Source organism: Rhagoletis zephyria, unplaced genomic scaffold (genome assembly GCF_001687245.7).
Source record: "Rhagoletis zephyria isolate East Lansing unplaced genomic scaffold, Rhagoletis_zephyria_1.1 Rzeph_scaffold_01376, whole genome shotgun sequence".
NCBI lineage: Eukaryota > Metazoa > Arthropoda > Insecta > Diptera > Tephritidae > Rhagoletis > Rhagoletis zephyria.
Window position 1 is genome coordinate 36458 of NW_016158460.1, and position 26497 is coordinate 62954.

General features: G+C 34.8%; 3 protein-coding genes across 4 annotated transcripts; 2 read left to right on the forward strand and 1 right to left on the reverse strand.

Annotated features, from left to right (window-relative positions):
- Positions 1–2482: 2482 nt before the first annotated feature.
- LOC108363788 (sarcotoxin-1C) lies at positions 2483–3038 on the reverse strand. The gene is made up of 2 exons (XM_017617264.1): positions 2820–3038; positions 2483–2719 (listed from the first exon to the last, which is right to left on the reverse strand). The coding sequence occupies exons 1-2, from the start codon at positions 2916–2918 to the stop codon at positions 2627–2629; spliced, it is 192 nt and encodes a 63-aa protein (XP_017472753.1). The 5' UTR covers positions 2919–3038; the 3' UTR covers positions 2483–2626.
- Positions 3039–8685: 5647 nt separating this feature from the next.
- Positions 8686–9299, forward strand: LOC108363789 (cecropin-like). Its single transcript, XM_017617265.1, is given in 3 exon segments — positions 8686–8860; positions 8863–8909; positions 9004–9299. Coding segments are annotated over 3 exon segments (189 nt in total). The 5' UTR covers positions 8686–8811; the 3' UTR covers positions 9097–9299.
- A 2746-nt stretch (positions 9300–12045) lies between these two features.
- On the forward strand, positions 12046–14244 carry RpS7 (ribosomal protein S7). Of its 2 annotated transcripts, none has more exons than XM_017617262.1 (4): positions 12046–12136; positions 12396–12560; positions 12623–12955; positions 14044–14244. In XM_017617262.1, exons 2-4 carry the CDS (start codon positions 12396–12398, stop codon positions 14125–14127), a joined length of 582 nt encoding a protein of 193 aa, XP_017472751.1. In that variant the 5' UTR covers positions 12046–12136; the 3' UTR covers positions 14128–14244. The 2 variants fall into 2 exon arrangements, with proteins under 2 accessions (XP_017472751.1, XP_017472749.1); XM_017617260.1 differs by lacking the exon at positions 12046–12136 and adding an exon at positions 12282–12311.
- Positions 14245–26497: the final 12253 nt, after the last annotated feature.

Genomic DNA, 26497 nt, shown 5'->3' on the forward strand with positions numbered 1-26497 from the left:
GAGTAAAATTTAGGGTTTATAATAACCGCCTCCAAGAAATTTTTACACAATACGCATAAAGCATAATATAACGAGCGAATCAGCACTGCAAATATCTTTAGGAATATGGATAATTTTGTCTTTTACTTATCAAAATAATTAAATTACGACCATATTTTATCAAGTTACAATTAAAAAAGTTGTGAGCAAAGCTTGACTTTGTTCTGTTTTTAGGAGGTTTCAGTTACGGAATAACATACATTTTTTATTTTTTCTAGAAATATATTAAAGGAGATACCAAAAAAGTCATATTGTTAATTTCCACAGCTTTAAAAGATAGTTGGTTGTGGTTTCAAGTCCTCAAACCCAGGGTTTCGGAGAAAAGGTTTTGTTTTCTTTGCTCCGCTCTTTTTTATACCCGAGCCCACTTGTGCACAAGGGTATATTAACTTTGTTCACATAACGGTTGTTTGTAACAGCCAAATGCTCAGAATGAATAGATAAGTCGATTATTTAAGCCAGTCAAGCCTGTCTGTCCGTCCGTCCGTTTACACGATAACTCGTGCAAAAATTGAGTATGTAGATTTCCATTTATCCAAGGTAGGTTGGTATTGAAAATGGGCGAAATCGGACTGAACCCACGCCCACTTCCCATATAACGGTAATTTTCAGAAATACGAAAACTGCGATATTTTAGTAACTACTGAAGATTATTCACTCAAAATTGTAATTTACAATAAATTTTTTACGAAAAATAAGAATATTGTAAATTTTTGGAAAATGGGTAGTAGTTGAAATTTTATCGAAGATCTTTTTGATGTAGAAATGTAAAGATGCTCTAGGAGCACTTCATAGAAAGTTTTAAAAAAATTTCGCTTGTTTTTTTTTGCGGTTAGAGCTCGATATACAAATATACATAGTATATATGTAAGTACTAATATGGATTGACATGCACATCTATGGTACTCTGCAATAACGATACAATTCAAAATTCCAAAAACCAAATCCCATACTATTTTTAAGTGGCTCATCCTTACTAGAGTAAATATGTGTAAAGATTATGTATGGCTTACACAAGAATAACAGACAGTAACAGTAAATAGTAAGACCTTTTATTTTTTGAATTTTGATTTGTGTCCTTATTGCAGTGGACCTTCGATATATTCATATGTACAGTCGACTGTGTCAATTAAATAAAATTTTTCAAGTTAAAAGAACCGCTATTTAAATTCGTAGTTTTCCCAAAATCCATATCGGATAACACAAATCTAATACTCATGTCGCAATCTTAAGCTAATACCTTTTGATTAAAAGCCTCCACATTTTATGAATATGTTTCCTTGAGTTTTACGAATATGGATCTTACTGTTTACAGACTAGTAGCTGAGCGTCGCGTTATTTCATTAAAAATATTCGCAGTTATAATGGTTTGAAATTTATTTTATTAAGGGCCGTAAGCAAAAAAATAAATACGTAATATTATGATGGTATGAATGGTAGCAACTCTTGTTTGTTGACCAACACGCTCCTGTTCGGAAAGGAAATACTACAATAGTAGGGACCTACATACATATGTAACTAATCCAAAAACTAAGGGGCTATAAATGTTTCTGTGTAGCTACTTACGATTTTTTGCCGATTTTTTTAGCCAACCCGCTTCTGTTCTGTTCTGTTCTGTTAAAGGACTTAAAAAATATTTGGCCAAGTTTAACAGTTATTACTGGGCTAAAAAAATAAAAGTGCGGATTTTTCAGTTATAATTGGACTTTATCCCGAAAGGATCGAAAAATAAAACGAATCCAGGAATCTTGATCAGGAGGTCCTCGGATTGAAGGAACATTGATAACTTTACTCTACGATAATATTTTGCCCCGGACTTTTATAACATCTAAAAGAAAAATAGCTGTTTTTTCCGGTCCCTGACCCTAACCGCCCAAAAAAACGTAAGCGAAATTTTTTCAAAATTATCCTTTTGATGCAGAAATATTCCTAAAGCATCCAGATGCATTTCTGCATACCAAAAATTTTTCTCGAATTTCAAATTAAAATGGTTGAAACTTGATTAAACTGTTAATTTTTCTAATTTTTGTACAAAGATTTGAATTTGGATTATTACGGTTTCGGTTACAAATTGGCTACGCTTTTTTAAAAAACGAATGAACATTAAACAAACAAAAGAAAGTGGGTTGCGATTTCGCGTTTGTATCGATTTATCGCAGTCTGTATGTATGCATGTCATTTAAAAATAAGACTAAATTATTTTTTATTAATGCAATACCAAGCCTGCAACCAACAAATACTTGCAATTTCCATAACAAATATATTGATTTAATTTTGATCGTACCATCGATAGTATCGATAGTGAGAACTGAAATATCGAATGGCGTCACTAGCAATAGTTTGACAACTATAGTGAACAGCTTTAACTGAAACCGAAAATGTAACTAACTTTTTAAGTTTGTGTGTATAATGATTACACAATACAAAAACCACAAACAAATAATTCCGGTAATTTGAAATTGATTTTATTTATTTTCTTAAATGCACAAATTATGATAAAATAAATAACTAGGAACTAAAGAGCTAACTCTTTTTGCGAGTCAATGATAAAAATATATATCTATGAATGGTGAAGGGAATGTTATTTTTAACCCCGGGCAGTTGCGGCAACGTTGGCGGCCTGCTGCGCCACGCCAAGTCCTTGAATGGTGGCATCCCTTGTGTGTTGACCAACGCGTTCCTGATCGGAAAGGAAATATTACAATAGTAGGTACATATGCACTTAATCAAAAAAAAAAAAAAAACTAGTAGGCTTTGAATGCTTCTGTGTTTCTACTTACGATTTTCTTGCCGATCTTCTTTAGCCAACCCGCTTCTGTTTGTCCTGCAAAGATGGCGATCAGAACAGCCAAGAAGAGGAAGACTTTATTGAAATTCATTTTAATGTTTTTTTCTGCAATGTAATGCTTTACAAATTAGCTTGAGAACTTTTCAACGACGACTTATTATTGTTTTTGTGGAGACGTTCCAAATGAGTTTGATGATAATGAATTTGACGACTGCGGCTTTTATAGCGAGCAGCACTTCGATGCTGTACTATATCTTCGGCAGCATTATGTATACGGGGGATCACAAATGCATAACACAATTTCTTATCGGTAAAGAACCAAAATGCGTAAGTACCGTGTATGTATGTATGTATGTCTGTACATACATAGATTTGTATGTATGTAATAAAACCCTAAGCTATATGCATTATCACGAGCATTCCATGAAGAAAGGTATTTTTATCGCCAAACTAATTATTTTTCCGAACTTTTCGAGCGGGAAGGAGTTTCAAACATAAAATTAGAGGCGCAAAAAAATGTATTGACCTCGATACATCGATTTGTTTTTAAATTTTGGCACAACATCGATGCTGTGGGCGAAATCGATTAAAATCGAAGAAAGTTCCTTCGCTACTTTTAAAAGTGACGGTGAGTAGCCCTTGCACGGTAAAAACCAGTAAAAACAGCTTTACAAACCGTGTAATCCGTGCACCTTGCAATGCCTTCGCAAGACTGAGAGAATACCCCTAATCATTTTCATCTGTGGGCATCAACGAAGCTTACACCTGAAGTATTTGATTTGCATGAAATATTAGTGAGTGGACGTGAAGTGACGTGCAAAACTTAGGCTTAGAATAGCCAACTCACCTATTTTCGCTAACAAATTTATTAAACTGATTTTCGTACGGGTCCCTTACATACACATATGGAATCCACAATCAATTTCATTATAAGTCTTTGAACCATTTTGAAATGAATTTGTCTTAAAATGGGTGCTTATTGTTATTAACATTGCTGTTCTTGCTTTCAAGTGATTTTAATTGTTCTGCAATTATCATTAGTTTCGATGAAATTTTGCATAGGATGGAGCAGCTAAGATTTAGAATAGAGCTGTCCCGTGGAGCTGGAAAACTATCGATAGTGTCCCCACTCGATAGTTTAGGTTATGCCTACGGTGACCATCCGTCCTGTATTATACGGGACAGTCCTCTTTTTTGACCCATTGTCCTGGCAATTTATTTATTTTATACGGGACTCCAAATGTTCTCATGAAAATGGCATGCCTATGAACGAGTTTTAAATGATGTTGCTGCACATATGAATGCCTGTGATTCGAATCGAGGAAAACATACAGTGACCAAAATCGAAATTAGGACTCGACATTTTAGTAAGTGTTGGTAAATTTCCAACTTTGCCCAAAAAACTATAAAAATTAATTCTGCAGCGTTTCACCAACATTTCAAACTTTTTAATTAGAATCTTTAGAAAAAAATTTGGTTTGCAGTTTTGTAACTTATTAAAATTGAGTATTATAAAAAGCGAGTGGAAAGTGCTGCTCATTTGCTTCTCTTTGAAAACAATGGTCGAACATGCTTACTTTGTATGAAAAAAATGTATAACACCCTCAACAAAAAACATGGCCAAAAGTCTTAGCAACTTAAAATTTCGAACGATTTTTTTTTAACAAATTTTACGGGATAAAAATCTCGAGAAAATTATCCTACAAATTCGTTATGTTACTATAAGGATACTGTTTCAGGGGTAATACATCTAGGATCAATGAAGTAGGCCTTAAGATCTGTAAGCTGTTGTGGAACAAATATGCAAAATTATTTTTTGTCCCCTATTCGGCTCTAAAAAATATGGTCATGGTTGTTATGTCCCATCGTTTCGTTGTTCTTTCATATTAACTTTTTTCTCTTTATTTACATACTTACATATGTATATATCGAAACGGCAAAGGCTTTGGGCCAATAAATGTAAAATAAGAATGATAGAGTAGTGGAGATATAGAAGTTACTATCGGTAGTTATAAAGACTATCAATGGAGACTATAACAATCGATGGTAAAAGCTAAAAACGGCTCCATCGATAGTCTTCCAGCTCTACTACTCCGTACAAACACACTGAGGGGAAAAATAAACCACATCCTCTTTGTTTCAAACTAAAAAACATATGATTTGGCGCCGCAAAGGCGTACTTAGCACGGTGCATAGGCAACTGGCTGAGTCAGTTGGATCGTCGGTTCGAATCCTACTGAAAGAAGTCTGATGAGGAAATGTGGTGATTTCCGAAATAGCTATCACTTCTACCATTTTTTCAAATTATTGTTGCTTTTCCACAATAAATTTTCATTTAAAAAACGGCCTCGAGCTCAATATAAATTGTTGAATATAATTGTTATAAGGCCGCAAAAAATAACAAAAACCAATATTTGAAAATTATATTAAAGAATGGATGACAAGAGGCTTAAAAAGGTTGTAGTTTGAAAGGGTTGCCACCTGTTCGAAAAGCCAAATTTAAATTAATTATTCGCAAGCTATCTAAAAAATGAATATATGAGTGTCAAATGAAAGATTGCTAAGAAACCTTCAGGTTGAACACTAAAAATATTACTGAGGTGTTTTACGAGTGTTGCCACCCGTTTAAAAATTTAATTCATTTAATTTAAATGAATTGCTACAATATGTGTATCAATCAAAAGGTTTTTGATAAGGGTTTTAGTTTTAAACTACATGTAGGAGGGTTGCCATCTGTTTGAAAAATCTAATTCTTCTTGAATTAAAGGAATTTGATAATTGGAATATATATCATTATATGGACGTCAGACAAGAGGGATTTAATAGGGTTTTAGTAGGAAAATATTTCGGAGAGGATTGCCACCTGTTTTAAAAGTCGAATTTAAATTAGAAATGTTCAGCTTAAACATGTAGAATTTTCTGAGGTTTTTGAAGAGGGTTGCCACCTGTTATAAATCTAAATTCAAATACAATTATATAATAAGTTTGATGAGTTATTACAATCTATGTTTTAGTTGGAAGAGTCTTGAAAAGGCTTTTTTTCTAAGAAACATATGTATAGCAGGGACTCCAAATGTTTTAAAATTCAAACTCAACTTGAATTAAAGGAATTAACGGTATAAAAAGTAATATTCAAAAATTGCACTCATTTCAATTCATTCGTATCAATCGAAATGAATTTGAAATGGCTTCATTTCTAAACTATATGTACATACATAAGTATGAAGAAGTATCACAAGGGAAAGGTTTATGATAGTTTTAGTTTGAAAATATTTTGAAGATATTTAAGAAATTTAAACTCTTCTGATTTTCGCATTTTTTAAGTATGTTGAGTTTAATTAAAATAAATGACTCCTAATGTAGCACGTAGAAATTTCATACACTCAGCGAAACGGGTGAGAGCGATCTAGTAAGAAATAAATGGATATAAGAAAGCTTTCTCCTGCAGCAAGTTCAACGTAACACAATAAATAGCGTCTTACATATTTTAAACCAAATATACCTAGATAAAAAAACCTTTATAAGTAGATTGCGGAGGTTTATGCAGAAAATGATGCCTAAAACTATATACCACTTAACTGTAAGCAAAATAAATAAATTTGTTAACATTTTGGTCATACATAGTATTGGGGTACATATTTTTAGGCTTCGTTTTCTGTATAAAAATCCGCAGTCTATTTATAAGACCAATTCTTAAAATAAACCATTTTCTAGAGCCAAAGTAATCGATTCAATGATTGTATAACTGCGTATAAGGAAGTTCTCCTTACAAATCTAAACTGACGATAATACCTATTTATATATTTAGGTTTGTATACCACTAAAACTTTGTTCATTGAGGATATTTCCACTATGCGTAGTCTTCATAAAAGAAAGAATACATATCGGAAAGGTTTTCCGTGAAAATTCCGACTGTCTTATATGCAGTAATTTCTGTACATACCCTGTCGGCAATTTCGTAGTCGACTACTAAAATAGTTAACTCGCTTTTTTCGCGACATCACCACGGTAAAGTAACGTAAATTAGTCGAGCCGTAGTCACCCCTAGTTCCTAAATAGTGAACTTGCAGTGCATATATAGTCAGTTGAGTTCCCAACAGGGTATGTATTAAGTAAGTTTACGAGGTTTACATGGTTACGAGGTATTTGCGCGTTTAGATGAATTGCTCTATAAAAATATACTGAAAATTTAATTCTAAAAGCATATTACTACAGTTTAACGTACATATGTTTAATATGAACCAAAATTAAGGTGCCGGAGAGTCTTAGGAGGTGACATACGCTGGGGATGTTCATAACTGGAATTTTTTTACCAAGAAGTACTGTAGAAGACTCATACTAGAAGTAATTACATACACAATGGGCCGTATGAATAAAAATAAGCAATTGCTTTTTCTTAAAATTTCAGATCTTTTACTCAATTTATTCAAACAAAATTGAAGTAAAAGGTAAGAAATTTTAAGAAAAATCAATTTCTTAGTTTTTATTCATACGGCCCAATGCTACAAAAAAGTACGGAATACACCCTAAACAAAACTTAGCGTAGATTGTAAGTAGTCGAGTACGGCATATATGTAAATAGGTTTCTTATAGATCCCGAACCCAATTTTTTTGTTTAAAATCCCCGTTATTTTCGTACATCTAGCACTCAGCTTGAATATATATATATTTTTTAAATCAAATATGAAGATCTTTAAAATGGTGTATAAAGATATGTGNTCTATTAAAAGCTTGAATATATATATTTTTTTTAAATCAAATATGAAGATCTTTAAAATGGTGTATAAAGATATGTGTATGTATTGTCCGTCTTAGATTGCCGGCAATTTTTACCAGGTACATTTGAAAAAAAAACGAGGTATAAAATCCCCGAGTTAAGGAAAAAACATAATGAAACTGTTTAATGTTGTCGTCTTATCAGCAAAGCTTTGCTCCCATGATGCAATTTTAATTAATACACACACACACATACTTAGGTACCCTGCAGTAAATCGTGCTAGTTCAGGACTAGCGCAGAACTAGCTCTTTAAGAGGCGGTACTGGTTCTCGATCTATCCCAACGCAATGCTTTCAACTGTCTCTTTTTACATGGCGATGTCCTACGAAGTGGAAATTGCCCCTCTCTGCAGAACTTTCGAACTAGTTCTAAACTGCTCCATTTGGGACAGTTCTGGGACAGTAAGTTTTTCTTTGAGAAAAAATTTTAAAACTCGATTATTAGATTATTTTTCTATTCTAAACTGGTTCCATTTTAGACAGATCTGCGACAATAAGTTTTTTATTAAAAAAAAAATTCTGAATATTCGATTTTTTTTATTTATTTCATTTTTTCTGTTCTTTTACAGATTGCATTTTATTTCTTTTTTATTATTCTTTTATTTTCTGTATATTAAATTTGATCATTTTCTCTTCAATTTTAAAACGGCACTCAAACAATTTAAATTTATTAAATCTGAAAATCACAACTGCCTCCACCGCGATTTGAACTCGCGACCAACGATGTTAGAGTCGGAGGTCTTCCCGCTGAGCTATTTTAGTATTGTACGAGAATTGAGAATTTGTGCATTTACTTCTCAACTAACACACCGAGAGTTTCAACTGTCCCTCTCTGCAGCCGTTTTGCACTAGTTCAGAGATGGTTCTGAAATGTGTAGGGCGGAACTAGCGCTTTAAGAGACTGTCTCTAAATTTTACTGCAGGGTACATACAGAAATATGTGCATACAAAAAACATATGTATGTATGTACGTACATTGATGGGTATAAGTGATCCCCCGTTTAATGATGGAAATGGACTTTTTTGCTGCAGAGGCTGTTGCCAATCGAAGTAGTAGCTCTCGCTATAAAAGCTGCAGTCGTCAAATTCTTCATCATCAAAATCATTTGGAACGTCCCCAGTAAAGACAAAATAATCGCCGCTAAACAGCTACCAAGCTAATATGTAAAGCATAATATTACAGAAAGAAATACAAAAAAAAAATAACAATGAACTTCAATAAAGTCTTCATCTTCTTGGCCGTTTTGATCGCTATATCGCAGGGCAAACAGAAGCGGGCTGGCTAAAGAAGATCGGCAAGAAAATCGTAAGTAGAAACACAGAAGCATTTATAGCCTATTCGTTTTTTATTGGATTAAGTGCATATGTACTTACTATTGTAAAATTTCCTTTCCGAACAGGAGCGTGTTGGTCAACACACAAGGGATGCCACCATTCAAGGACTAGCCGTGGCGCAGCAGGCCGCCAATGTTGCCGCAACTGCCCGGGGTTAAGAATAGTTATGCTATACTTTACCGTAAAGTGTTCACGATTATTTACTCTTTAATACATATTTATAATTTATTTATTTTGACCTACAATTATAAAGTTTATTTATCATAGTTTGCCAATAAATTTCTTACATACATATATGTAAGTGCATGTGTACTTTATTTAAGAAAATAAATTCAAACAACTTCAGATTATAAAAACATTCTTTAATTTTATCGACCATGCGCATCAAGCAAAAATAAATTCAATTTATATAAAAACTGAAAAAAAAACATTTGATCTAGCTTCTCCTCAATTTGTGATGTATACCTTTTTAAATTTTATTTGTAAAATAAAAGTATTTATATTTGAGATTTGTTTACTTTCTCTAATATTTGATTAGCTATTCCCAAAAAAAATAAATCAGGATCAACTAGACAAACAAATATAGTTATAAGGATGTTTTGCTGCTATTACAATTAAAAATATTTTTGTTAAAAGTAATGCGAAAAATACAATCGTCCTTCGGAGTCGGCTTGAAACTGTAGGTCTTTCCCCTTCGTGTGACATCAAGGCGCACGCCACAAATCGGGGGAGAAGCCCGGCCAAAACAACATATGTGTAAGCGCCAATATATTATTATTATAAAAATGCGAATTTCAAAAATTCGTAAAAAAGTCAAACTTTATTTTTTACGTATAGCAAACTCAAGATAGAATTAATTGAAAAAAGAGAGGAGAAAGAGGGGAGAATTCAATCACACTTTCATTTTACGCCTGTTTTTGAAAAAATTTTAAATCTACTCCTACTCTGGTTGACTTCAAATCTATCCCGTTTTCTCACTCATGTTCTGCCCCTCTTGGGCCCGTTTTTTGAGCAAGAATGATAGAATACAAGATTGCGCCGATTGCAGCCGAATTCGTGAGAGTAATTTTGGCGTGACGTCATCGTAGAGTTGACGGCCGAGAGTGGCAAATAAAACTGCTCTCTTGTGATGTGGTGAATTGTCGGTACCCAATACTTAAAAAATATTTCGGTACCCAATACATACTTTCTTTTCGATACCCGATACCGATTCTTTACATTAAACCTTCATCATTATATGCATTTCAAGTTTAGAAAAAAAACTTTCATTACTAATTTATATGATATTGGCTAAAACACTTGAACTTATCGCAACAGAGAAATATTACTTTATCAGTTTTAACCTTAGTCGATCCAAGGTTCAAGAAGAATGTTTTGAATGATGAAGAAGCCTTTGTTTGAAGCCTTTTGACGTAAAAATATTTCATATCATACGTCAACAAAACCGATACCGATTCGAAAATTGTCGCTAACTGGTTACAGAATCTGCCTACAAAAATGATATCGTCCGATTCAGCTGGAACAAAAATACGTCAAACAAGTAAGAGTTTCTCTGTATTATGGCCTCGAACCAACATATATACATACATCTTTCATTTGAATCAGTATCAAATGCTCTATTGGCTCCTACATTCGGGTTTTGATAGGCGAGTCTCCCCTGAACCATTTTTGCCATATTTTTGGCCTATGTGCGCTTTTATTCGAAACCTAAATGTTTCGGTACCGAGTATCGAGAGCATTGAGTAATTTTTAAATCGGTACCGAANGGCTAAAACACTTGAACTTATCGCAACAGAGAAATATTACTTTATCAGTTTTAACCTTAGTCGATCCAAGGTTCAAGAAGAATGTTTTGAATGATGAAGAAGCCTTTGTTTGAAGCCTTTTGACGTAAAAATATTTCATATCATACGTCAACAAAACCGATACCGATTCGAAAATTGTCGCTAACTGGTTACAGAATCTGCCTACAAAAATGATATCGTCCGATTCAGCTGGAACAAAAATACGTCAAACAAGTAAGAGTTTCTCTGTATTATGGCCTCGAACCAACATATATACATACATCTTTCATTTGAATCAGTATCAAATGCTCTATTGGCTCCTACATTCGGGTTTTGATAGGCGAGTCTCCCCTGAACCATTTTTGCCATATTTTTGGCCTATGTGCGCTTTTATTCGAAACCTAAATGTTTCGGTACCGAGTATCGAGAGCATTGAGTAATTTTTAAATCGGTACCGAATATCGATCAATACTTAAAAGTATTAACTCAGCACATCACTACTGCTGTCAACTCGACTGTGACGTCAGCAAAACAGCTGATTCTGTAAAATTCACTGAGGGCCGATTAGCGGCGGTGCCATCGGCGCCACCTTCTGTATTCCCTTCACCGTGTTTTTTTAGTGTCNATGGCCTAGAACCAACATCTTTCATTTGAATCAGTATCAAATGCTCTATTGGCTCCTACATTCGGGTTTTGATAGGTGAGTCTCCCCTGAACCATTTTTGCCATATTTTTGGCCTAAGTGCGCTTTTATTCGAAACCTAAATGTTTCGGTACCGAGTATCGAGAGCATTGAGTAATTTTTAAATCGGTACCGAATATCGATCAATACTTAAAAGTATTAACTCAGCACATCACTACTGCTGTCAACTCGACTGTGACGTCAGCAAAACAGCTGATTCTGTAAAATTCACTGAGGGCCGATTAGCGGCGGTGCCATCGGCGCCACCTTCTGTATTCCCTTCACCGTGTTTTTTTAGTGTCACCCCCGGTTTCAGTAAAAAATTTAAAGTAACGCAAAATCTTGCTTACAAAAAGAAGAAAGAGAAAGAAATGAATCAATAAAGTATCTTCGTTATTTTTTGATTTATGGAAGTAAAGCTTGGCCGCTGCAGAACCCTATTTAAGTTGTTAAAAAATATACATTTGTAGAATGAAATTTATATAAAATACAAAAGTCTTAGTTCCTATTTCTCTTTAAAAAATCGTGTTTTCGATATATTCTACAATTCCATCGTCAGCATACTGCTCCGGTCCACCCTGTGTGTTTCGGGCACCATCTGCCGGCTACTAGCCGATCCATTCACACTCGCTAATTTTGACAGTTCGTACACTCGTTATGGCGCAATTTTGAAGGAAGTTACTGTTCAATGGCGTTGCTTTACTTCCTTTCCTGTCAAAATAGTTGACCGAGGTTGGTGTATTTTTGTGCTACTTTCACATATTTTCTGAATTAGATATATGACTGGTGTTATTGCAAAAAATGCCACAAAGAAATTAAACGTTAACAACCGATGGTCGAGTTTGTTAAATAATAATGTAAAAAATGTAGTCGTTGGCGTGGATGTTAACAGATGAAATATTTGCCGGTCGGACGCTGTTTTACTTTGTGTTTGCATTATGTCGTCATTTTATGAATTCTTTTTAATGGAAATGATATCCTATATTTTTAGATGATCGCCAACAAGATTATCAAGCCCGGCGGCGCTGAACCTGATGACTTCGAAAAGTCGATAGCCCAAGCTCTTTTGGAGCTGGAGGCCAACAGTGACCTTAAACCCTATCTGAGAGATTTGCATATTACTCGTGCGCGTGAGATTGAGTTCGGCAGCAAAAAAGTGAGTAACAAAGAATATCTTTCCCTGGGAAATACATTTTAATATACAGTTTTGTATTGTAGGCTGTCATAATCTATGTTCCCATCCCGCAACAAAAGACGTTCCAAAAAATTCAAATCATTTTGGTTCGTGAATTGGAGAAGAAATTTTCTGGCAAACACGTTGTAGTGATTGGCGAACGCAAAATTCTGCCTAAACCTACCCGTAAGGCCAGGAATCCCTTGAAGCAAAAGAGACCACGTTCCCGTACTTTAACTGCTGTCTACGACGCTATTCTGGAAGATTTAGTCTTCCCAGCAGAAATTGTTGGCAAGCGTATCCGGGTTAAGCTGGATGGCTCGCAATTGATTAAGGTGCATTTGGACAAGAACCAACAGACGACCATTGAGCATAAAGTAAGTTGTGGAAAAGTCTTAAGAGGTTAAGTTGTGATTCCGTCCCTGTGTTGTTTGCTGATTGATTGTCCAAGATCAGTGATTGTCAGATGGGACGGACATTACATGCCAAGTCTCATTATTGTCTTCAAATCGCCTGCATTGCGGGAAGACATTTGCATACATTGGCTACAAAACTAATCATTAGTACGCAAAAGTGTAAAAAGGGCATTATAATTTTAAAAATCCCGTCCCTGTGTTATTTGCTGGTCGTTCTCAAAGATCAGCGATTGTCTAAAGGGGCGAAAATTAAATTCCAAAGTCTCGTTACAGTCTTCAAAATGCCCATTTGGTATATAGACTTCTCCATACCTTGGAAACACGTTGACTTATTAAATTCAAATGTGTAAATGTGCCCTTTTTGCAACGTTCTTGTGTTGTTTGTTGATCGCTCAACAAGGTCAATGATTGTCAAAAAGAACGTATATTAAATTTAAGGCTAATTTTAATAAACTAGTGAATCTTCCTCTCTTATAATTGAAAGGAAGACTAATTAGAGTTGTGTACAGTTTTCAGAAGAAATTTTAACGAATATGTATTATCAACCCGCTGTTTTGCCTCCCGTTCACCGTTTTTCTTAAAGCTCTCGATGAACTGGGACTTCCTACATAGGCGGTAAAATAAAAGCTTCGTCCAGAAGGTTGTTGTACTACACTTGGTATGCAACATTTGTATTGTCGAAGCTAACAGTATAATGCCATTAATATAAATCTCTTGTTCGTTCGTGTTCGTATGGAATTGTAGCTTATGTCGAAAGGCTGTCTTTAGTATAATGCTGCATTCCCAGCATTCGACTGCGAATGGCTCACGGGCGCCGAACCGTTGAAGTACTTTTGGCAAATAAACGTGCATGAATTCCGATACTAGCAAGTCAATATTCTTATTAAGCTCATCAAAAAATTCCTCGTCACTTATAGAATAAAGGGAATGCCGCATTATATTGAAAGCCAGCTTCCCGACACTAAGTACTATTCCATACGAACACAGAAACTACAATTAATTTTTAATCACCGCTATGCTTTAATTGAATATTTTGATTTTCGTTTCAGGTTGATACATTTACTTCAGTGTACAAAAAGCTCACCGGTCGGGATGTGACCTTCGAGTTCCCAGATAACTTCTTGAGCGTTTAAGGCTTGGCGATGGGCAAAATGGGGAGATATTAGATAAATCTGGAGTTATATGTTTTCCACAACATACTAAAACAAAGTAACAAGAAATAAAATTTTTAAAAGAAACTCAAGAATGGATATATATTATTGTCTTCGATTGTAGAAGGAAGTAGAAGTTAGCGGCATTGCAAAGAAGTTTTCATTTATTTACATTGCATACGCACTGGAGTGTCATTGGCACAAGCGTGTTTTTTTTTTACGAAAAATACTTTTGAAGGCAGGTTCTGCAACTCACTTCCGAGTGAATTTCAACCCCTACAAATTTGAACTCAAAACAAATTTGATTGAAATTCAATCGGAAGTGAATTGCAGAACTTGCCAGAATACTTGCGCGGTTTTTATTGACGGCTGTGAAAGTGTTTTTTGATAGAGAAAAATTTGTTTACTCAACTTCCTGCTGCTAGTTTACTCTAGTTTTGACTGGTAATACCGCAACTTCAACTTTATATATAGTACCTAATTATAGCAGCTATTCACAATTTATGAAAATTTTCATTGTTTACTATGCAGAAAAAAACTCGTATAATATGGTAATAGGAAGAAGCATGATAAAAACAAAGTAAGGTACATGGTAAAAGCAACAAGGTAAACCCATTGAGAGGTAGTCTGACGTTTTCCAGCAATATAATTTAAAAGTTCAAAACTCAAACTCGCACACATATTCTCATTTTAATCTCAAACAACAAATGCGAACAATTTCATTTTTTATTTTAATTTTTATATGATTTTAAAATGCTCGCAAATGTCAGAAAAAAAATCATGGCCGACGAATTGAGAGTGAATATACCTTGTAATAGGTGTATTCGCGGTTTCTACCAGCAGAAAACTCTCAGCAGCAAAATTCTAATCAAGGCACATTGAACAGGTAGTATCAGTATAGCAGCTGATATGATTTTTTGCAAATTATTTGGGCTCGAAAATGTAAAATATTTTTTATTTCTTACAAAAATTCCAAATTGTTAACATGTACTTACAGTGAAACCTTTTTCCATAGAAAACAAGCGATTGAATAACAGCTTTTGGAACACTCACCCAACTCAGCTGTACAACCGCTGATTACTGGGGCTTGCAAAGGACGGATCAGTGCTTCCAGAAGCAAATCAATTTACTAAGAAAGAAAGTTGTAACAATTTTCACTTTTTACAATTTAAATTTACATGTTTTATATATCTTTTTTTTTTGTATTGCACATGGCACGTGTTGATTTAGAAGAAAAAAATCAACAGTTTTTGACACTTTCGATACCAGAAGCAACAACAAAATACACGCAAATGTTGTTTTTGCTCTACTGATACTACCTGTTTGATATGTCTTGATTCTAATGAATTTTTATCTGATCTCTCTCAAAGAGAGAAATGCTACCAAAAGTACGCGAACGCGAAACCAGAAAAAACAAGTTTTTAGTACAGCTGATCGAAATTTTGTTAACATAGAAAAGCGTAATTTGATTTATTAATTTCAGTCTACAGAATTAGTTTCTTACAGACTAGTGAAGACTCTAGTTGAAAATTGTAAACAAATTACTCTTAAATCTATCAATACTTAAGTTAAAGTCGATAACACTAGAATATGTAGTGACTTTGATCATCTGTTTTTCTTGCTGGCAAAAATTTTTCCAGCAGAAACTAGCCGATTCTCGTATTTGTCTCTTACTACGTTTATACGCACGTATTATTTGCAAATAACAATTTGCAAAATGGTAAACTTTGCTGTATAAACGTGAGTTAATTTTTTATTTGCAAATAACTAAATTACGCAAATAAGTATTGATTAGTGGTACTATTCGCAAATAAGCGCAAGACACCGCCATTTTTAGGTTTATTTTCCTTTTTCGAAGGTCATCTTATTGCCTTTTTATAATCAGGCAATATTAAAAAAGAGTTTTTTACCATCGAATAAACAGTGAGTTAGGTATTTGCAAATTATTTTTATTTGCAAATAGCTTACGTATAAGCGTAGTAAATGCTATTGTGGCTTATTAACATTTTATCTTTTATTATTTTTATTGCGCTTTCGGAGATCACCACATTTCCTCATCAGACTTCTTTTTTCTTCTAGACTTCGCATCAAAATGAAATGTCAGTTTGGTCCCTCCATTTCCCCTACTTTGCTGGATTTTTGTGTACAGGAAAATCTCAAGGTTCATAGAATACAAGGTTACGACATCAGCCATGGCCGCCATCTTGATGACGTAGATGGCTCAGTTTTTGGAGTTGCCAGATTCCTAAAAAATTATCTTATAAAAATACACTATTTTAATCAAAAATACATCACGTTTTATTTTAAATCTGTGTAACCCTGATATTTACCGTTTGACAATTTGCGTCTTTGAGTTTATTTAAATTATTAAACATGTATGTGCGTTGTTTTCGATTGCAAAAATTACGCTGAAAAAGATAATTTTAGGTTTTACCGTATATCTAAAGATTAATTCCAATTTCGGTAGCGAAATTTAGCCAATGTTATGAACACTTTTTATTTAAAAATGCGCGAGTGCGTTCTGCTCACTTTCAAGAATAATCTCACCAGCAAATTTCAATATGCATTCGATTGAAATTTCATTTGTCACTATTGCGCGAATAATATTATGTTAATCCAGTTTCACGTGAAGTTATAACATTTTATGTTGTTATAATAAGTCACGATTTTATATCAAAAATGCCCATTTGATTAGGATTCCTAAAATATGCTATACGGCAACTATATTTTCTGCGTTTTGTGTACTCTCCTTCGTAAAATATTTCAGCCAATCAGAACTCACTTCGCAACTACGTCATTGGAGGAAAACAAATTTTTGACGGCACCATTTCGTAACCATCTATTCTATGAACCTTGGGTAAAACCGTTCTCTCAATTCGTCGGCCATGATTTCTTTTTTAAAGTTTGCCAACATTTTAAAACCATATAAAATTGAGAGTAAAAAAGGAATTGTTCAAGGTTGTTGTTGTTTGAGATTGAAAATGAGAATGTGTGTGTGAGTTTGTGTGTAAAATTTTAAAATTAAATTGCTTTCAAACGTCAAGAATTTGAAAAATTCCTCTCAGCGGTTCCATCTTCCTATTTTTTTATAATGGGAAGAAGTTTCACTTTAGTGGCGCGTTAGATACACACACAACTTTTTATACCCGAGCGCCTTCACTGGAAGGAGCCTAAACCTCTCCCCTACGAAATCCGTGGAAACCCTTTTTACCACCTGGACGAAGGATGCCTCGCCATCAAGTCAATTCCGGCGATGAATAAACCTAAAATTCTGGGAGTTGCCTTCGATAGTCTGCTCAGAGCCGCAGCAAAGGTCCTCAAGTTGCTGAAAGGCAGCACCTGGGGTAAAGGCAAAGAAACGCTGGCAACATACAAGACAGTTGGCTGGCCGTTTCTAAACTATGCAGCCCCCGTGTCGTGGTCGGAGACTAGCAGGACGCAGTGGACGAAGAATTGCCATCTGATGTCGCCACAGCGCCCCTCCAGACGAGGCTCAAATTCTCTCTGTCAAGGAGGACAATCAGGCCGATTCTGAACAGAAACCCCCTGGGAGTTTTCTCTCTTTTGCCTTTCCTATCATGAATAAAAATTCCCTGAGGATTTTTTTATTTTAAATGGCGAGTTGAGCTGTCAAAAAAGTGTCAAATAGCTCTTTCGAATTTCAAATTTCCTTCTCCCAAATTTTCGGGGAAAATGCTACTACCTCCAGATGAGGCTCAAATTCTCTCTGTCAAGGCCGATTCTGAACAGAAACCCCCTGGGAGTTTTCTCTCTTTTCCCTTCCCTATCATGAATAAAAATTCCCTGAGGATTTTTTTATTTTAAATGGCGAGTTGAGCTGTCAAAAAGTGTCAAATAGCTCTTTCGAATTTCAAATTTCCTTCTCCCAAATTTTCGGAGAAAATGCTACTACCTGGGAGTTAATTATAGGAGGATTTCTTTCTCGGGAGAAGCAAAATCCCCGGGAGTATTTAGAATTGGGCTGAATATAATGCTTTGCAAGGAATTCCTAGTAGGGTGCCACAGACGTGGATTGCCATAGAGCCCTCTCCTTGGCACGTCAGAAGGCAAATATAGGCGAATATAACTAACGGACGAAGTCCAGATGTTCATAAAACAACCTCTGGACCCGACAGCGTACCGACAGGCCATAAACGGCATTCGCACGAAGTCGGCCTCGACTTGCACCGACTCTCGACCTGTGAACGGGACAGAACTTCGTCTTCCTCGAGAGACTCGCATCACCATTGCCTGACTTCGCTCTGGGTACTTCAGCAGGCTAAACCCCTACCTGAGTAGTATAAACTCAGATGTACTCAACAAGTGCCCAGGCATGCGGAGAGTCGCCCGCGATACGCAAAACAATACGTCTATATTTGAGACGACAAAATTTTTCATTTCTGCTCCCCCCTTCAGAAAACACTGTGCGGCCCTTCGTTTAATATCTTATTCTTAATTTAGTGACAGGTTTTACAAGCTGAAATATCTGATTTCAACATGATTTGCTCATAAACTATGAATGAGCTCTAAATTAAGATAGTGTGAACACAGCATAACCCCTAGAGCGCTATAAATAATTCAAATTTTAGAGAATCGCACTTTAAAAATTATATTAAATGGCAAAATTTCTCGCAAAACCAAAAAAAAAATCGGGATCCGCCGCGTAATGTTTTGAGTTGTGGCAGTCTTATAGCAAGTGACCAATATGGTTTAATGGGTAACAGAGCGTATACTGAACCTTAACTAGTACTTTATAATCACATATATACATATATACCTATTTATGTACGAGTATACATACATACATATGTAGATATCCTGCTTGGAATGCTAAACTTTTCGATACTGAATTAACTGCATAAATAAGCAAATTGAATTGGGAGGAGGGTTGAAAAAATAAATGAAAATTAAATATGCAAATTCAAAAGAAGCAACATCGGCATCAACAACTATTTGTGACCAATCCTCGCGAACACTTTTGCAAAGAATGTATAAGTAGAGTGAGTGGCTCTTTCGCATAGAAAATGCTCCCAAAATGTATGTAAATATGTATGTGTGCAGTATGTGTACGTGATGTGATGATGATGATGATGTCAAGCTAGGGTATTATGTCATCGCTTTGGTCCCGAAACGAATCTAAAAGCGTGGGGTATGTACACATCGCTCGATTGCTGGAAGAATGTCATAGTAAAAAAATACTTTTTTTTTTTGTTTTTAAGATTCACGCAGAAGAATTTCGTTTTTAAGAAAATCCGACACATCGCACGTTATATAGAGATGAAACTTAAAATTTACACTTTTCGAAATTTCATCATAATATTAATAAGCTGGATAAGTATAATATGTGCAGTAGGGTGATTGACTCGGTTGTTCCAAACCGGTTTCCACCGTTTTTTTTTTTGGGAAATCTATAGGCGGTTTTTTTTAATCTTTATTTTTCGAATATTGAATAACCCGGATTTTTTTGATCGAACAAACCGGTTTTTTTTTAATTTCATCCAAATCTTCACCTCTGAATAAAACTTTTAGGTTTTTCGAAGTTCTGCAGTTCAAGGGAAGCCCCTAAATAGATTCAAAATTTTAAGTTGTTTGGGGGATGAACAGTACCTATATCGTATTTGATTTCAATAAACGAATGATTGGCGCTTAAACGTTTTCCACGTTTAGCGTCAAAAACTCTTAACATACTTCGCCGAAGTTTTCCGTAAGCATCTTTTTTCGCTAAATGTTTTTACGCGCCTTTTTTCGCCGTCAAAACACTATCGCGCCTTTATTCGTGTGTACTGACGATATATAATCTAGAACGAAAACAAATAAAATATATATATAACAATTGCATCAGTAAGGGAATCCTTCGAATTAAAGTAAACGATATATACGTATGTATGTTTAACTGTCCATGAAGAGCTGCTAATTTTAAATTGTAATTTGTTATCAGGACAATTTTTGCTTATCTTAAGAGTTTGCAGCTGTGTTTACATTGCTCATTCTGAGTACATATTTACATGTAGCTGTTTACATACATACGTGCATGCATAAGCATAGTTACATATATATGCATACATAAATGTTTTTTTTTTTAGGCTGAATCAGAAAAAGTGTCGGTTTTCTACCGGAATTATACAATCTATATATCGACTGCTGAGTGGAAGATCGACCTATCTCTGCAGCCAGTTCGAAAACACCCTATCTCAAAAAACTTTTCAAGAACGCCCTATTTCATATTTTTATCGAAAAACAACAAAGAATTTGGTTGAAGAACGCCCTATTTCAGAATTCGGTTCAAAAACGCCCAATCTCACTTCAAAATGTATTGAAAATGTGCTGACATAGCGCGTTTTTGAATCGGCAGCTGAGATAGCGCATTTTTGAAACGAATTCGGAGATAGGGCGTTCTTCAACCAAATTTTGAAACAGGGCGATCTTGAAAATATTTTTGAGATAGAGCGTTTCCGAACTGGCTGCCGAGATAGGTCGATCTTCGACTCAGCAGTCGATATACAAATGTGAATGTCTGTTGGTTTATTACCTTATAAGCTTGGAACCACGACATGGAATCGCACGAAACTCTGTCGACTAATTTGTTTTTACCCCGAGAAGGTTATAGGTATAGTTTTATTTGCAAATATGTCGTAAATTTTGCAAGGCGCGTGGCACCTCCAATAGGTCTGCAAATGTTTAATCACCTATAACTTCGGAACCATACGTCGCATGAATTTGATATTTGATATGAAGTCATATCTATGGTAGGTGCTTATAGTAAATTATATAAATGAGTTTATCAAAGGGGGCGTGGCACATCCAGTAGGCTTTGAAGTTTTAATCATCCATAACCTCGAAACCATAAGTCACATGAACTTGAAATTTGGTATGCAAACATATCTATGGTAGGTGCTTATAGTAAGGTATATATAAATGAGTTTGTAAAAGGTGCCGTAGTACATAACATGGGCGCGGGCGTATTTATCAGCCATAACTTCGGAACCATAAGTCACATGACCCCTTTAATTCCTTCTGATATGTCGTTCGAATTTAAAAAAACTTCGGTTTCCAGTTCGCTTAGCTTTTGTAATAACAATAAACAAGAATGGCTTAAAATAAAACCCAACTCTTTATCGAAAATAAAATATATGATAATTGCATTGGAAAATGCATCTATGTTAATAGATGCTTTGAAGTACTAAAAACATGCTGTGGAATAATATTAGAGTTATTATTTGTAAGAAAGTAGATAGCTAAAATTTAGTTATTACCATACAACGTTGGTATTTCTACTATTATATAATTTATTGCTGTGCCAAAAACTTATTGCTTTTCATTGTATAGTACCCCAGCTATACAACTACTCTACATATTATGCTATCACGGCTATATTAAATTTAGAGGAGAAATGAAATATAACATCGTTACATAAAGTACTTTTCATATTTGTATAAAGACGTGGGGGGAAACCCGCTGGTAAAAGCTAGTTTATTATACTCTTAAGACATCCGGCAAAGTATTTCCGACAAATATTATGCCTTATCCTGAATTTCGCCCGGAAAAAATTCACCCGAAAATTTTTCTTCCCCCATAGTAAAAACATGAAAACCAAAAGTGAAAAGTGAACCGGTTAGGCTGACTAAGATTTACGTGAGCTAGAGCGACTTGAAAATGCTCCAGAAACCTCATTATTTTGATTCCATTCAAGGCGGACGCAGCGTTTTAGTTCTGAACCGAAGTTGAAGTTAAATTCCCAACTAAAAAGCGTTCAGAACTTTTCTCAGTTGTTCTCACAGAGAGAGAAGCACAAAAACACTCACAATAAACATATCCACCACTTTGCGCAAACCCTGCAAAAATCGCGACTACTCCATGCATGCGTGTAAAGAGTACTCCCTAAGGACCAAGGAGTACTCCAAAATTAACCACAATTCATATAAAAAATATGGTCCAATTAACATTGCGATGTCCTAGGGCAGGACCATATACTCCATCCCTGCATTACATCAGAGTAGCATTGTTGTTATATTTTTTCGTTTGTACATTAACATTACATTCGTTTGTGATTAAGATTTTTCGTAGTCTAACACAGCAGGTATTCGATTTTGTGCATCCAAACTCTTTATTTATAGCTTTGCAGAATCTTGAGTATTAGATTTGCATACCTACTAGCCCAATATTTGAAAAGTATGAAGAAGATGGGATTTCCCGGTAGTTAAGGATGATTAAGATTTTTCTTTCTACCTAACCACAGCAGATTCGTCCAAACCTTTTCTCAATAGATATGCATACCTACTCGCGCAACCCATAAGTAGCTATAATAAATCAGCTATAGTTTATGAAGGCGGTGTATGGTCATTCTGAAGACCACCTTTTTAGAAACAGCGTTAAAATAAAGACTGTGTTATTTTGTTTAATCCCTTGCTTTAATCCCTTCAACAAAAAAACCACGTATCTTCACATACACGACGNTTGCTTCTTTTTGCTTTAATCCCTTCAACAAAAAAACCACGTATCTTCACATACACGACGGCTTAATATCAAAATTCCCTACGCTATCAAAACGGATGCGAATTTGTGGATCGTGTAGGAAAGAGCTCAGCAAATTGAAAATTCAACTTCTCACGCCTGCTCCACCGACATGGAGTCGCGCAAAAACAATGGCTGAGTTTGGAACATCAGAAAGAAAAGCCAGGATTGCTAAAAAATTAGTTGCAGAGCATGGCATACTCACACTCCCAAACACAAAGAAAGGAAAACCTTTAGAGTGCAAAACCAAATTGTTTTTTTTTTATGTAATAGCGCAATATAATAAAATTATAGTTTAAAAAACTTGAACCTCGCTATTAAAATTTCCATTCGTACTATCATCAGGTTACTTTAAGAATGGAAGTTTAAAGCAATTCTCATTCGTACTGTCATCAGGTATGTAACTTGAGAATGGAAATCGCTGCATCTTTTAGGCGCATCAATATTACATAGTTACATCCCGAGTTAATAAAAGCGAGGTAAAAAAGGAACAAATCTGTACAAGTGTACCAATCGAGTGACACTGCCTTAAAAATTTATGCAATTTAAAAAAAATTCAACACATTTTCGTTAAAATTTTGGGATTTTTAATTAATTTCTGAGTATGCAGTTTTGTGCCGCATTGAATTCTAGTAGAATAAAATTCGAGTTTCAAATGGCTAAAAATTTCAGAACACCTGACAGCAAAGAAAGACCCGTAAAACTCGTGGTCTAGTATGTTTGCAGGTCTTACAGTAGGTAAATTCTTCAACGATTTTTTGTGGAATGATGCCGAAGTGACAATTTTGAATTTTGAAAAATTTACTTTAGATTCCTAATTAGCAACCCCAAGAAGCTCTTGGTAACAAGTTCCAACACATGATAATGCGTAAATCGTTCAGTATCAACGTTTTAATTTGGGTAGTATCTTTTTGAGAGTATATTTTCGGGAACTAGGCCCATTCTAACTGTCCAGGACAGGTATGTAAATAGTGTAGGGAATATTCTCCAATAGCACCAGAGTAATTATATGTAAAATCCACATTTTTAGATGCATTTTAACATGTCAAGCAAACAAAAAAATTGAGAACATCAGCGTTTTTATAAAAGCCGACCAGCGCGGTCGCTAAAATAACTTTTTTTTTCGTTTTTGAATTTCCAAAAAAAAAAAAAACAATTTTTGAACCACTGCATATTTATTTATGTATGTACATACATATATGAACATGTACAAATAGAAAAGGTCTTCGAAAAAGTAACATTACTCAATGCTATTTATGTATACAAACATAAATATGTATGTCAACATATTTGGTATGAACACCTGTTCAAAGTGATTTTTATTGTGACTAATAATTGACTAACCTCCAAATTGTTATCATTAACAGTATACAAACTGATATGTGGCTGTATTTTTATCAAGCGAAAGTTTTGCTCAATTGTGTGTTGGAAGGTTTATTCCAATTAACATTGTTAAAAGGGGTTTCACAAGATATCCATAAAGATAATTTTGATAGATGCAATATTTTGACTTCAAAGTTGATTTCTTGATTGCATTGAATGAGATTTGGCGTAACACCTGGCCAGCCTTAACAGCGCTATCATTATTAATTACTCAAAGCCAATGCGCCGTTAAAAGTAAAAAAAAAAACAATACAATTTTTATCAAGGGGATATTTTTTCGCCCCAGTGAATTTTAGGAATGCGGAAATACGATTACCTGGCCAGAAAAAATCATCAGATATCATTATTTCTTGCTTTTTATATTTTTTCGATCAAGAATAAAAACTAATTGGCAATTGAGGTAGATATTAGGTACGAAAAAAATACGAAAAAATTACTTTTTCATTTACTGGCGTTAACTTCGAATTTTTATAAGCCTCTTTGATTTAATTAGTCTTTAGGAGTAATTTTAGCTAAAACTGTTTTTTAACCTTAATGTCAACATCGGAAAAATTATAAGTACGTCAACAGCAGCATACCCGGGTATGCGCTAAGGATGTCAGGGACAAAAATACATCGACTTAAGTCGGTGGATCGAAATGTAGTTGTAGTAGTAAATAGTTTCTTTTATTGACAATTCTTACATTACAATTTTACAGTACTTACATATATCTATTTACTGTACAACTTCCGGAACGCAGTGTTTATTCCAGTACAACAATTTAGTATCGAAATATACATCGGTATTTTTCAATACATTGAAGAGTACACATCGATGCTTCGATTTGCATAGGATTTTATTATTAGCAAAATTGTACAAAATTTCAAAGCAATTGCTGTGATTGAGCTATGTAATTATGTTTCTAACGGAACTTTTTGGAGCCGTTTCAATTTTTTGGTGAAGCTCACATCTTTTTTTTACACAATTGAAAAACTGAAATGGCGGTTCAATGTACCAGAGGCATCAGATTTCAAAAAAACATCGATGTATCGATACAGCGACTATTTATACATCGAGCGGAAAATTTTCGATGCGTCGAAGCAAAACTTCGATATTTTCGATGCATCGATGTTTTTCCGACATCCCTGGTGCACATAGCTTTTGTACAGGAAACGGCATTGTGTTCTGACGAAAATGTGAATATTTAACACATTTTTTTTTTAAGTTTTTATTATTTTCCAAAAAATTTCTTTGTGTTAATTATGTGAAAAAAGATTTGATAAATGCCAAATTTTGTGCGATTGGTGAAGAGGCTTTCGTGATGCACATACTTGATACTCGATATCCAAACATTTTATTTATGTAGCATTTTAGGCGTAAAGTTGCTACGTAGCAATCCAGCATGCATTTTTTTATTGGGAGAGAAACAAAACATGTGATATATTGCTATGTAGGAACCATACACCTAAAATTCTACTCAACGTGAGCTCCCCTAATGAAATGCAGGACTTCAAAGTCCGCGTAGTCTCCGCGGTAAATTGGTTATATTTGACATAATTATTTCCTTTTCTCTGTTTGAGTATCATTTATTTGTTGTACTTTTTGCCCTTTGCATATTTTTCATTGATATTTTATGCATTGTGAAGAAAACCAGTTCTCAGTCTTGTACATGCAGTTAAGTGAGTTTAATTCTTAGCTAACTTCTAAGCCACTAAAAAGTTATGCAGAGTCGGGAAATTGACTACTGCCTAGGAAACCGGAATGCTGAAATAGTCAGTTGGCTGCATTGTAAGTACTTAATACAAATATCAAGCAACTCTAGTTGTGCAGTTTTNATGCAGAGTCGGGAAATTGACTACTGCCTAGGAAACCGGAATGCTGAAATAGTCAGTTGGCTCCATTGTAAGTACTTAATACAAATATCAAGCAACTCTAGTTGTGCAGTTTTTCGGTTGCGACCTGGATTACTTTGGAAATATTTACCAGATAGCCGTAATAAGTGGACCAAAGGTAAGTATTTTAGTAGTCGACTACGAAATTCCCGACGGAGTATAGACACTTATTCATAGATCATATATAGGAATGGGCATATATATGTATATCGTTACCTTAATATAGAAAGGCCATACCTACCATTTTGGCTTCTTTATGGGGTGATGAAAAACCTCCACAGAAAATCAAATCCTTTTTCTGTGAATTTCATTCGAAGGCTGTTTTAGTTGAAGAATATAACTAATTTTGCTGTAGTAGTTATTTTTAAAAGCCAATGGGGTTTTAGTGATTGATCGGCAGACTTTTCAACAGTGCTGGAACAGTGAAAAGAAAATGAGTTAGGAACTGTCTATATGTATAAGGTATATGTAAATAAGGGGCGTTCCATTTTAACCGGGCCTAAGCTCTGCCTAAAATTCTATGCAATTGAAATTAACGTAAAGCATAAGCATGTCAAAAGACTCGTAAATTTATAATGCATCAAAT